Here is a 13,323-nt window from a genome sequence, read left to right on the forward strand (position 1 = left end):
AGCAACAGAATTTAAAATCCCGTTACAACGGTTTTCCGTTGGATCCTTGTACGGATAATCGAGAGTTGCCTGTACTAAGGATGTCATAAAAAAATAACTTGCATTTATATAGTGCCTTTCATAACCCCAGGATGTCTCGAAGCCATTTACAGCCTATGGGGTATTTTAAAAGTGTAGTCACTTATAATTTAGGAAATACGACAGCCAATTTGTGTACAACGAGGTCCACAAACAATGTGATAATGACCAGATAATCTGTTTTTTAATAATATTGGTTGGAGGATAAATATTGTCTAGATCACCGGGAGAGCTCCCCTGCTCTTCTTCAAGATGGTTCTAACGGAGAGTGCTTTGGTTTAACATTTTATCTGAACGACGGCAACTCCAACAGTGCAGCACTCCCTCAGTACTGCAGCGGAGTGTCAGCCTAGATTTTGTGCTCAAGTCTCTGGAGTGGGACTTCAATCCACAACCTTCTGTCTCAGAGGCAAGACAACTACCACTGAGCCACGGCTGACACCTAAAAATAGGTACTTTTAAAAAAATAATTCAAAAAAATGTTTTTTCCACCTCTCAGATGATGAGTTAATTGCTGGAAGTGATTGACAGGAAGAATATCCATTTGTGAAGGTTGTTGGTTGTAAACCCTGCCCCTTTCCAAACATTTACCAAGAAATGCAAAAATTGCTGCCTGAATTTTGCTGATTTAAAATTAAAATTAAGTTTTATCAAAGCAGCCATGAGTTTATTTACCATGCCAAGGAGGCAAAGTCACAAATAGTGGACTCTTAATTATTTATGAAGCAGTGATGCATTAATTTTACCTCCCCCCTCCCAATTCCACCTTCCATGTTGCTCAACCACAGTACATCCACCCCACTGCTGAAAAAAATCCCAGATCTCTATCCCAGTGCTACTGAATCTCAGGACCAATCCATCTGCATACTGCCAAAGCTTAGGAGTACTAAACTGTACTGCTAATCAGGGATCTATCACTAACATTGTTATATATTGCTGGATATCACAGCTTTAAAAAGGTATGGGACAAAATTTAAATACATAGATAAAGAAATATAAATAAAATAATCAAAACCAGATTTAGTTTTCACAGAAAAATAAACAGTTACAAAATTCAATCCCTTAAACGCATTCATAATTTAAGAATACCATATAATTAGAATAGAATTTGACTTATTCAGTCATCATAAATTAGTGGCTCAAAGCACATTATGCATTACATGGCAACACATCCGTATAAAACAGTCACTGGAGATCTATTTATGTATGTATATACATTGATTAGTGTGTACTTTTTTGTTCTTGCGATGCAAGCCATGAATGCATTTTTATTGCCCACCCTTAGTTGCTCTGAAACGGTGGAGGTGGGTCTTGTTCAATTGCTGCAATCCTTGTGCTGATTGTGTTCCCATTAACCTATTATATAGAGAATTTCAAGACTTTGACCCAGTGGCAATGAAAGCATGCTGGTATATGCCCAAGTCGGGTTGGTGTCAGACTTGAAAGGAAACTTGTTCCCACTGTCTTACTGCTCTTGTCCTCCTTGGTGGTAGAGATTGAGGGATTGTCAAAGTAAGCTTGCATAAGTTGCTGTAGGGCATTTATTGTGTCACGACTTTGGAGCAACATTTTTATGTCAACATTAAAATGGGGAAATCCTAAGTCAACATTTGCATGTCATGCTTTTGAATATAAATCATTGCAACAGGTACTGCATATCAACACAGAGCTTACGGGAAGCTGCCATAACGCCTTTATCCTGTGGCATTCAGCCATCACACAGCTATTCAGGGAACACTACCCCTTGATGCCATGACACAATTCTGTGTGACCTGCGATGAAGAACAGCAACATCACAATTAGCCTATGCAGCAACCAGCTAGGTGATGGATAGGATCATGGAGGTTCTGAAAGGTCAAATCTGATGCCTGGACAAGTCATGGGGTGTCCTCCAGTACACGTCATAGAGGGTGGTAAGAATAATTGTGGCCTGGTGTGCACTTCAGAATTTCACCTTATTGGGGGGTTGCTCAGTCTGGACAGACGTGCATGGAGTCCATGATACCAGAAGATCCTAAGCCAAAGATCCTGGGAGCCTATGGATAATGTCCGCTCAGATGTGTCACCATTTTGAGCTGCCAGGACTATCAGAGGGCAGCTTGTTACAGAGGTGTTCAGCACCGGATTGCCTCCTCCTACAGAACACAGCTTGCCCACTTTCTCCCTCGCTCTCAGACAAAAAGGACTATTTGAAAGCAATGCCACACAAGCACAACAATGCATTAGCCCTCTTATCCCCCACAGCACTATGTCAACTTTCATCAGTTGAGTGAACACTGACCCATTTGTGTGGACCATTGTGACGAAGGGTCTCAGACCTGAAACGTTAACTGTTTCTCACCACAGATGCTGCCTGGTCTGTTGAATGTTTCCAGCATTTTCTGTTTTTGTGTGGACCATTCCCTGTGTGACTGATTTCAATGATTAATGAACCAGAGAATTAAAGTGAGAATTCAACTTTAATACAACAATGAAGAGAACACAAACAGGCATATCCAAGTACTTTTTAAATGCGATGAGGGTTTCTGCCTCTACCACCCTTTCAGGCAGTGAGTTCCAGACCCACACCACCTTCTGGGTGAAAAAAATTCTCCTCACTCCCCTCGACTCCTTCTGCCAATTATTTTAAATCTATGCCCCCTAGTTATTGACCTTTCTGCTTAGGGAAATAGGTCCTTCCTATCCACTGCATCTAGGCCCCTCATAATTTTATACTCAATTAAATCTCCCCTCAGCCTCCTCTGTTCCAAAGAAAATAACCCCAGCCTAAACAACCTTTCCTCATAGCTAAAATTCTCCAGCCCAGGCAACATCCTAGTAAATCTCTTCTGTACCCTCTCTAGTGCAATGACATCTTTCCTATAATGTGGTGACCAAAACTGCACAAGTACTCTAGCTGTGGCCTAACTAGTGTTTTATACAGTTCTCAGGCAAGAGTGACCTTTAACAAGCACTCCGACGTCACCAGTTGTGAAGCTTATGCAAGTCAAGTTCTAGCATAACCTCCCTGTTCTTATATTCTATGCCTTGTCAGATAAAGAAAAGTGTGCCTCAACCGCCTTATCTGTCTGTCCTGCTACCTTCAGGGATCTGTGGACATGCAGTCCAAGGTCCCTCTGTTCCTCTGTACTTCTCAGTATCCGACCATTCATTGTGTATTCCCCTGCCTTGTTTGCCCTCCCCATTAACTGCATTAACTCAGAAAAAAATAAGTGCAAAAACGACATACATTAACTGCAAGATATAAAACATTCTCCACAGAACTGTTAGTGCACGTTGAACCTTAATAAAGAAATATCCAAAGACAAACAGGCCTGCATCAGTGACTCAGTACAGAATAACGCGCTGTCAAACTGCAGACATTAATCACAAGATTATAAACCAACTCCATAGAATTGTATAAGTGCTCATTGAACCTTGATACAGAAATGGCCAAAGACAAATAGGCCTCCTTCAGTAATTCAGAACAGAAACAGTGCAAAGTCAACTGTCATGTAGTTATGGCACTGTACAAAGCAGGAACAATCTAAGTAAGTACAATCAAAGTAAGTGCACTTTGAACTGGACATGGTAAGTGACCCGATGCAATCAGACTCTTACTCTTACCTTACTCTTTCAAGACATGCGCATCCCACCTGGTGCCTAGACGTGCCTTTCTGACAACTATTCTACTGCTGCGTCTGACATTGTCTTCAGGACCAGTAAGGTGGGAAGTGGTGGGCTCCTGATGCTGGAGTGAATAGTCATGCTCTCGACTCATGGCAGCTAACTCCTGGCATGGAGCTGCTGCTGATTGCATCTCTGGAGCGGGCACCTGTGTAGCCTGGTCTCGCCTGCCATGTTCCACTGGCATGGTGGTCTGAGGGTGAAGGCCAGAGACCTGGCAAGTGCTGTTGCCCTGAGAGTCACCAGTATCAGGCACTTGGACTGCAACCACCGCCCTTCCCCTTGGTCCTGGAATTGTGGCCCCAGTCTTAAGCTGGATGGCTAGTCTGATGGCAGCCACCAAATCCTGGAAGCCCTGAGTCACTGCATTAGTCAGAGACTGGAAGCCATTATTCAAGGTGTCCTCCAATCTGTCCCCTAATGCCACCAGGGCTGCAGTATGAGCTTCCAAGAAGGCGGAGGCCCCGACTGCATCTTGTCTGGCTCGAACGTGGGGATCTACTGCATGCCCCAATGCAGCTGCAACTTGTTGCATCGGTTCACGCAAAGCAGACACCGCCTCCATGATGTTGCCACTTATCACAGCGTACCTTTCATGTTCCTGGAGCACGTGTCTTTTAAGGCGACAACTCATGGGGTCTGGGTCCCATGATTCTTCAGTCCTTGGCCGCTTTCTACTCTGCCTCTGTGGAGAAGTGGCCACATCCTCCCCAACTTCCCACTCTTCCTGGTCCCTCGAACTGTCAGCCTTAGCCGGTAAGTTTACCTGGCTCCGCCGAACTAGCTGCCCCCGAGGGCCTGTCTCTGCACTGGTGCTTGGAATAGATGAGCTAGGTGACACTGCTGTTGAGATGGAGGGTCTTGGAGGAGGTAATGATGGTGTGCTCTCAGACGAGGACAGAAGACTAGACCCCTGGTTGGCTTCCGCCTCATCATCTTCCTCATGAAGGTCTACAGGAATATGGAGGCCCAGGCACTCTTCATTCATTTCTTCCTGGAGCTTCTCCTCTTGCTCCTCCTCAGTTAGCTGCTGCGGCTTTGGTGGATCTGTATGGGGAAAAAGCGTAAGGTTATGGATGCAGTCTCCATTTAAAGGGGGCAAACGGTCGGGTCTGCATAATGGTGCAAGGGCTACCATGCAGAGATAACAGGAATTTAGATATTTACCACTGCCGACCTCAGCTTCCGTCGCAGCCCAGGTGCTGAATGGCTTTCTCTTCATGGGAGGTCAAGGTTCTGAGAATGGAGATCTGCTCTACAGTGATCTTCCTCTCTCTGGCGTTGTACGCCAACTTATCCTGCAAAGAGAAAAGAGAATGTAGGTTAGGATTGCAATTGATCACTGTAAGGTTGCAAGGGTGTCAAATTAGTGTAGCATGTTTAGGGGTTGTGCTCGTCAGTTCCTTTGTTTAGGGAGCTATTCAGGCATGTGCACTGCAGGTTTGGGTGACAAAGGTACCCTTAGCAGAGTGCAGTCTGAAGAGTACATAGAAATACATAGAATCTACAGCACAGAATAAGCTATTTGGCCAAACTGGTCTTTGCCGGTATTTAGATTTCATACCAGCCTTTTCTAACTCTAATTATCTCTCCCCACTCTGCCCCCATATCCCTCCATTCCTATCTCACTCAAGCCTCTCCTTGAAAGCATCAGTGTTCTCTACTTCAACCACTCTATATGGCAGCAAGTTCCACATTCTCATCATTCTGTATACAAAGAAATTCCTCCTAAATTCTTTACCTACCTTTAATGACTATCATATTCTGCCCCCTTATTCTGGATTCATCTACAACTGGAAACAGTTTCTCCACATCCACCCTATCAAACACTTCACGATGTTAAAGACCTCTATCTGGTCTTCTCTTAGTCTTCTCTTTTCCAGAGAAAAAAGTTTCAGCCTACTCAATCTTTCCTGACATTTGCATCCTCTCAATTCTGCTCACATCCATGTAAATGTATTCTGCACTTTAGCCAGTGCTTCAATATCCTTTGTGTAGCATGGAGAAGAGAACTGCACACAGTGCTCCAAGGCTGGTCTAACCAACGTTCTACATAAATTTACCATTAGCTCCCTGATTTTGTATTCTATTCCTCTAGAAATGAACCCCACTACTTTAGTTGCACTCTTCTGGGCCTCATCGTTGCTACTGTTAATGATTTACATATCTCTATTCCCAGATTTCTTTGCTCTTCTGTCCCATTTAGTTTCTTGCCTCCCAAGGAATAAGCGGCCTCCCTTTTCCTCTTGTCAAAATGAACCACCTCACACTTCGCTATATTGAATTGAATTTTCCATTTATCTGCCCACTCTGCAAGTCTGTTTCATGTCTTCCTGTCATCATCATCATAGGCGGTCCCTCGAAGCGAGGATGACCTGCTTCCATGCCAAAAAGGAATGAGTTCACAGGTGTTTCAATGAAAGACCTAATATTCCAGATCCCGAACTACATCTTGGAGGGTGGAAGATGCCTGTGCATGGATTTTTGTAACGTGTGGTGGCCGTTGCACACCAGCCACCACACGGGCTTGACAGAGCTGGGTCTTGGTCCAGTGGCAGGATTACCCAAGATGACTGGAGACCAGCTCTACTGCACGGACCTAGCGCGCACACATATAGCAGTGTGGGCTGGCTTGTGCTGCCCCTGGGCCCTCCCCTCTCCTGGGCCTCCGGTCACTTCCTTCTACAAACACTTGCCACTCCTTCGCCCCTCCTGCTGTGCCTGCTCGCACAGGCTGGCCCGTTCCCAGCCTGCAAGGCCAGCAGCAGGCCGGGGCCATCAGAGGGAGCAGCGTGCGGCGGCAGCATACCAGTGCAGGAGGGCGACGACTGCAAGTCAGGTCACTGATTGCAGTACGAGCAGCCGCAGCAGGAGGGGCAAAGGAGCGGCAAGTGTCTTCCTGTATTTTGGTGCTGTCTACCACATTATTAGCTATTCCCCCAATTTAGTATCATCTGTAAATTATGACACTATATCTCCTGAGACCAAATCATTTATAAGTACGGTACTGTGGTTGTAGCACAGATATCTTGGACACCACTTCCCACTTTCTGCCAATCTGAGAAACTTCCCTTAACTCCTACTCTCTGTTTTCTGTTTTCCAGTCATCTTTCAATCCATTTTGTTACTTGGCCCTTAACTTCGCGTGCTCTGACCTTTGTCATGAACCTCTTAAGTGGCACCTTATCGAGGGTCTTCTGAAAGTCCATTAATGCCACAACCACTGCATATCCCTTGCCTACTCTTTCTGTTACTTCTTTAAAGAATTTAATAAGGTTGACTATCGACAGCATCATCCAAAATAACGGCAGATTACTCAACGCTTACAACACCCAGCTCTACCTCACATCACCACTCTTAACCTCTCCACTGCCTCGGTGTTGTCAGATTGCTTGTCTGACATCCGGTCCTGGAAGAGCAAAAATTTCTTCTAATTAAACATTGGGAATCATTAAGCTCCTACTGCCTCTTTCATCATTGAATTACTTCAACTCCTTTTATCCACCTTTCCTCCATATCCCCTGATACCTTTATCTAATAAGAATCTATTGATCTCAAATTTCTCCAATTAAATATTGGGAAGACCAAGGCCATTGTCTTTGGTCCCCACCACAAACACTGTTCCCTCGCCACTGAATCCATCCCCCTCCCTGACCACTGTCTCAGGTGAACCAGTCTGTTCACAACCTCATCGTCCTATTTAACACTGAGATGAGCTTCTGACACCACATCTGCTCCATCACAAAGAGCGCCTACTTCCACCTCCGTGACATCACTCGTCTTCGCCCTGCCTCAGCCCACCTGCTGCTGAAATCCTCATCCATACTTTTGTTACCTCCACTCACCTATTCCAATGTTCTCCAAACCGGTCTCCTATATTTCACCCTCCATAAGCCCCATTCATCCATCACTCGTGTTCAGTGACCTACATTGGCAACACTTTGACTTTAAAATTCTCATCCTCGTGTTCAAATGGCCTTGCCCTTCCCTATCTCTGTAACCTACATTCTTCCAACTCTAGCTTCTTCTGCATCTCCCACTTCCTTTACTCCACCATTGACATTAAGCTATTGATCTGTAGTTCCACCTCCCTTTCTGAAGATAGGAATTACATTTGCTATCTGCCATTTTTCTGGCACTACTCTCTTATCTATTGAATTTTTATATGTGGATACTATTGTCTCGACTATCTCCTCTTTTCTATGAGTATCCTCAGGTTCAATCCATCTAGACCTTGCCTTCCTCAGGTTTCTCCAGTATCTCCTTTCTTTTTATTGTAAATGTTCTAATATCCCTCTTCATCTTTTCCATTATTGTCATTTAATAGGAACAGGAGTAAGCCATTCAACCCCTTGAGCCTGTTCCGCCATCCAATTAAATCATTGCTAATCTGTGACTTAACTTACCCACCTTGGTTCAATAATCCTTAACACCCTTGTCTAACACAAATCTATCACTCATTTTTTTCTTTCAGGTACTTAACCAACTCCCTTTCGAAAGATTGAGTCTGCCTCCACCACCCTTTCAGGCACTGCATTCCAGATCCTAACCACTCGCTGGGTAAAAAAACATTTTCTTATGTCGCCTTTGGTTCTTTTGCCAATCACTTTAAATCTGTGTACCCTGGTTCGTGACCCTTCTGTCAATTTGAACTGTTTCTCTCTATCAATTCTGTCCACTCATGATTTTGAACACCTCTATCAAATCTCCTTTTGATCTTCTCTGCTCTAAGGAGAATAACCCCAGCTTCTCCAGTCTATGCACGTAACTGAAGTCCCTCATCCTGGAATCATTCTCGTAATAGTACCAGGGATGAGGGACTTCAGTTATGTGGAGAGACTAAAGAGAACTGGTGTTGTTCTCCTTGGAGCAGAAAAGGTTCAGAGGTGCTCAAAATCATGAACAGTTTTGATGGAGTAAATGAGAAGAATCAGTAACCAGAGTACACAGATTTAAAGTGATTGGTGAGCAAAACATCCGGAGGCGACTTGAGAAAACTTTATTTTTTTACAAGCAAATCGATGTGATCTGGAATGCACTGCCTGAAAGGGTGGTGGAAGCATATTCAATAGTAGCATTCAAAAGAGAATTGAATAAATAATTGAAGGGAAAAAAATTGCTGGACTATGGGGAAAGGGCAGGGGAGTGGCACTAATTGGAAAACGTTACAAAGAGGCACGATGGGCCGAATGGCCTCCTGTGCTGCATTATTCTATGATTCTGCACCCTTTTTTAGGCCTTCACATCCTTTCTAAAGTGCGGTGCCCAGAATTGGACACAATACTCCAGTTGAGGCCGAACCAGTGTTTTATACAGGTTCATTATCATTTCCACACTTTTGTACTCTGCACCTCTATTCATGAAGCCCAGGATCCCATGAGCTTTTTTTAACCGCTTTCTCAACCTGACCTGCCACCTTGTGCACATATACCCTTTGGTCTCTCTGTTCATGCACCCCCTTTAGGATTGTAATCTTTAGTTTATATTTTCTTTCCTCATTCTTTCTACCAAAATGTATCACTTCACACTTTTCTGTGTTAAATTTCATCTGCCACATGTGCGCCCATTCCACCAGCTTGACTATGTCATCTTGAAATCTATCACTATCCTCCTCACTGTTCATTATACTTCCAAGTTTTGTGTCATCTGCAAATTTTGAAATTGTGCCCTGTACACCCATATCCAAGTCATTAAAATATATCTAGAAAAGCAGTAGTCCCGGGGAACACCACTGTATAACTTACTCCAGTCCGAAAAACAACTGTTCACCACTTCTCTCTATTTCCTGTCACTAAGCCAATTTTGTATCCATGCTGCCACTGTCCCTTTTATTCCATGGGTTTCAACTTTGCTGGCAAGCCTATTATATGGCATTTTGTCGAACGCCTTTTGGAAATCCATGTACACGTCAACCACATTTCCCTCACCAAAAAATCCGATCAAGTTGGTTAAACTCAATTTGCCTCTAACAAATCCGTGCTGGCTTTCCTTAATTAATCCACACTTGTCCAAGTGACTGTTAATTTTATCCCTGATTATTGTTTCTAAAAACTTCCCTACTACTGAGGTTAAATTGACTGGTCTATAGTTGTTGGGTTTATCTTTAAACCCTGTACACTAGCTTTTAGTGACTTTTGTATTTGGACCCCAAATCTTTCTGCTCATCCACAGTTCCTAACTTTTCGCTATTTAGAATATACTCTGATCTATCTTTCCGGGAGGGAGCAAATGAGCTATGCAGGAAACTTTGGGTGTAAATTTCTGTCGGCACGATCAGCGTAGGACGCAGCGTGATTTTGACGCAAATAAGATTGAGGAAAGAAAGACTTGCATTTATATAGCGCTTTTCACGACCACCAGACCTCCCGAAGCACTTCAAAGCTAATTAGGTACTTTTAGAAGTGTAGTCACTGTTGTAATGCAGGAAAATTCCAGGCCTGTGTTATTTAAGTCTTCATCAAAGAGTTGCACTCTGTGTCACTCTTTTTTATCAATGTCACTGAGACTCCAGCAGTTTGACCAGTACAGGCCTCAGCCCTGCCGCCACCACCACTTCTGCCAGCTGCTCGCACTGTTTACGTAGAGAGGCCGGTCGGCGGTGTGTGTGTGTGTCCCGGGCGCTGATTGGTTCGTGGCGCTTGACCCGGCGGGGTCACGCCGCACAGGACTATGGTCCATTATCCATCATGGAGGCGATATTTCACGAGAAAGTAAGTTGAGGCGGAAATTATTTTTTTTAAATGTCAGCGGCGGCGGCTGGAGGAAAGACCCGTTGTGGCGTTACCGTTCAGTTGAAAAAGGCACCCCCCCCCCTCCCTCTCTCTCCGCCCAGCCCGCGCGGGTTCGTGATGAAACGGCCGCGGGCGGGAAGCTTTCGAGCTTCGCAGAACCGGCTGGCAGGGGCAAGCAGGGACAGCCCGGGCTTGTTCCCTCCCTCGGGCCAGCCGGTGGTGGAAAGCTAGACGCCGGTTACTGGGGCCGCTCAGAGCTCGGTGCGGTGGGTGAGCTGAGTCGCAATACAGTCATTGCACTTAAGTCGGTGTGTTGGGGCTTGGGAGGGCGATTAACATCTCAGCCCAACCGCTAAAGGGAAACAAAACCAGAAAAATGCTGGCAATACTCAGCGGGTCAGGCAGCATCTGTGGAGAGAGAAACAGTTAACGTTTCAGGTCGATGAGCTTTTGTCAGAAGTGGAAATAGTTACAGATGTAACAGGTTTTATTTCAGGTTTCCAGCACCCGCAGTATTTTTGTGTTTTTTTTGGTATCTTAAGAGAAAGCTGTAGCGACCCGCAGAACCGGCTATTCAACAGATGAGTGTCAAATACTATCAAGTAATGTTTATGTAAGTCCTCTGAAATTGATCTTTCCGTTCAGTTCGTTGAAAAGTCAAATAAACCGTTTGCAACAGTTTCTGACCTTTCGTTTTTGATCCAAACAACTTTAATGATTATCATCAAGCAAGCATAGGAAAACAGTCTGCAGAGTACACCTCTAATTACTATACCTGGTATGACTCAGACAACACACAGGGATCATCCCCACATGGAAAAGTAGGACGTTTAGTCTGAAAGACTGCTACTGCACTGTATAAAAGTACAATTGTATTATAATGGTTGGTAAAGTTGCTGGAAATATGACTGTTTACACAGTTTTATTCCAGTTTGAATGATTATTCATGGAATACTATGCAAGTTCAGCTGCCTTCATATTAGGTTATTGAATAGATAGAATTATTACTCGTTCAAGTAAAATGGTGGTTGTGATTACAATTTGACAAACTTAAATGTATGACTTTAAAATGTGGACTGAATTACAACTGCTCCCTGGTCCAATTATCCCATGCTCTGAACCTGTTTCATTTGAAGGCAGCACTTTGTCTTGACTCGCAGTGTACAATGGCACGGGCAGTCACTAGTATATCGTAGTTCTGCTTAATTGTGGTGAATTTCACATTGATTATACAGTTGTTGTTGTTGTTTGGATTCTTTTAGTGTGTATATATTCAGTAAACTTCTGGTAAAAACTGACCATATTTGATAAGAGCATAAGAAATAGGAACAGGAGTAGGCCATGCAGCCCCTCGAGCCTGCTCCACCATTCAATAAGATTATGGCTGATCTGATCATGGACTCAGCTCCACTTCCCTGCCCGCTCCCCATAACCCCTTATTCCCTTATCGTTTAAGAAACTGTCTATTTCTGTTTTAAATTTATTCAATATCCCAGTTTTAAATGCGCGGCCCCTTATTCTAAGATCATGCCCACTAGTTCTAGTCTCCCTCATCAATGGAAACATCCTCTCTGCATCCACCTTGTCAAGCCCCTTCATAATCTTATACGTTTCGATAAGATCACCTCTCATTCTTCAGAATTCCAAGGAGTAGAGGCTCAACCTACTCAACTTTTCCTTATAAGTCAACCCCCTCAAGCCTGGAATCAACCTAGTGAACCTTCTCTGAACTGCCTCCAGAGCAAGTATATCCTTTCGTAAATATGGAAACCAAAACTGCACGCAGTATTCCAGGTGTGGCCTCATCAATACCTTGTATAGCTGTAGCAAGATTTCCCTGCTTTTGTACTCTGTCCCCTTTTCAATAAAGGCCAAGATACAATTGGCCTTCCTGATCACTTGCTGTACCTGCATACCATCCTTTTGTGTTTCATACACAAGTAACCCCAGGTCCCACTGTACTGTGGCACTTTGCAATCTTCATTTAAATAATAACTTGCTCTTTGATTTTATTTTTGTGAAAGTGCATGACCTCACACTTTCCAACATTAGACTCCATCTGCCAAATTTTTGCCCATTCACTTAGCCTATCTATGTCCTTTTGCAGATTTTTTTGTGTCCTCCTTACACATTGCTTTTTCTCCCATCGTTGTATCGTCAGCAAACTTGGCTAAGTTACACTCAGTCTCTTCTCCCAAGTCGTTAATGTAGATTTTAAATAGTTGGGGTCCCAGCACTGATCCCTGTGGCACCCTATTAGTTACTGATGTGCCAACCAGAGAATAAACCATTTATCCCGATTCTCTGTTTTTTGTCAGTCAATCCTCTATCCATGCTAATATGTTACCCCCAACCTCGTGAATTTGTATCTTGTGCAGTAACCTTTTATGTGGCACCTTGTCAAATGCCTTCTGGAAGTCCAAATACACGACATCCACTGCTTCCCCTTTATCCACCCTGTTCATTACATTTTCAGAGAACTCCAGCAAATTTGTCAAACATGTCTTCCCCTTCATAAATCTATGCTGACTCTGTCTGACTGAATTTTGCTTATCCAAATGGCTTGCTACTGCTCCTTTTAATAACTTTAAGGCTTGTGTACGCCCCTGACTCATGCGCACAACAATACAGTATTAGATAAACTGATTAAGTTTATATTGATAATGAAACATAGAAACATAGAAAATAGGTGCAGGAGTAGGCCATTCGGCCCATCGAGCCTGCACCGCCATTCAATAAGATCATGGCTGATTCCTTCAGTACTCCTTTCCTGTTTTCTCTCCATACCCCTTGATCCCCTTAGCCATAAGGGCAATATCTAACTCCCTCTTGAATATATCCAATGAAC

General features: G+C 43.9%; 2 protein-coding genes across 5 annotated transcripts in view; one reads left to right on the plus strand and one right to left on the minus strand.

The window, feature by feature from the left end:
• Window positions 1-2,518: 2,518 nt before the first annotated feature.
• On the minus strand, window positions 2,519-10,347 carry LOC139263421 (uncharacterized). Of its 2 annotated transcripts, none has more exons than XM_070879485.1 (3): window positions 10,076-10,347; window positions 4,922-5,042; window positions 2,519-4,791 (listed from the first exon to the last, which is right to left on the minus strand). In XM_070879485.1, exon 3 carries the CDS (start codon window positions 4,730-4,732, stop codon window positions 3,686-3,688), a length of 1,047 nt encoding a protein of 348 aa, XP_070735586.1. In that variant the 5' UTR covers window positions 4,733-4,791; window positions 4,922-5,042; window positions 10,076-10,347; the 3' UTR covers window positions 2,519-3,685. The 2 variants fall into 2 exon arrangements, with proteins under 2 accessions (XP_070735586.1, XP_070735585.1); XM_070879484.1 differs by having other exon boundaries at window positions 4,912-5,042.
• A 23-nt stretch (window positions 10,348-10,370) lies between these two features.
• The window catches only part of atxn3 (ataxin 3), a 45,702-nt gene continuing 42,749 nt past the window's right edge, over window positions 10,371-13,323 (plus strand). For 2 of the 3 annotated variants that reach the window (XM_070879488.1, XM_070879487.1), the window contains exon 1: window positions 10,371-10,454. In XM_070879488.1, the coding sequence (XP_070735589.1) occupies window positions 10,431-10,454 (24 nt within the window). In that variant the 5' untranslated portion in view covers window positions 10,371-10,430. The remainder of the gene's footprint in view (window positions 10,455-13,323) is intronic. The other variant, XM_070879486.1, reaches the window with a different exon arrangement.

Source organism: Pristiophorus japonicus, chromosome 4 (genome assembly GCF_044704955.1).
Source record: "Pristiophorus japonicus isolate sPriJap1 chromosome 4, sPriJap1.hap1, whole genome shotgun sequence".
Classification (NCBI taxonomy): domain Eukaryota; kingdom Metazoa; phylum Chordata; class Chondrichthyes; family Pristiophoridae; genus Pristiophorus; species Pristiophorus japonicus.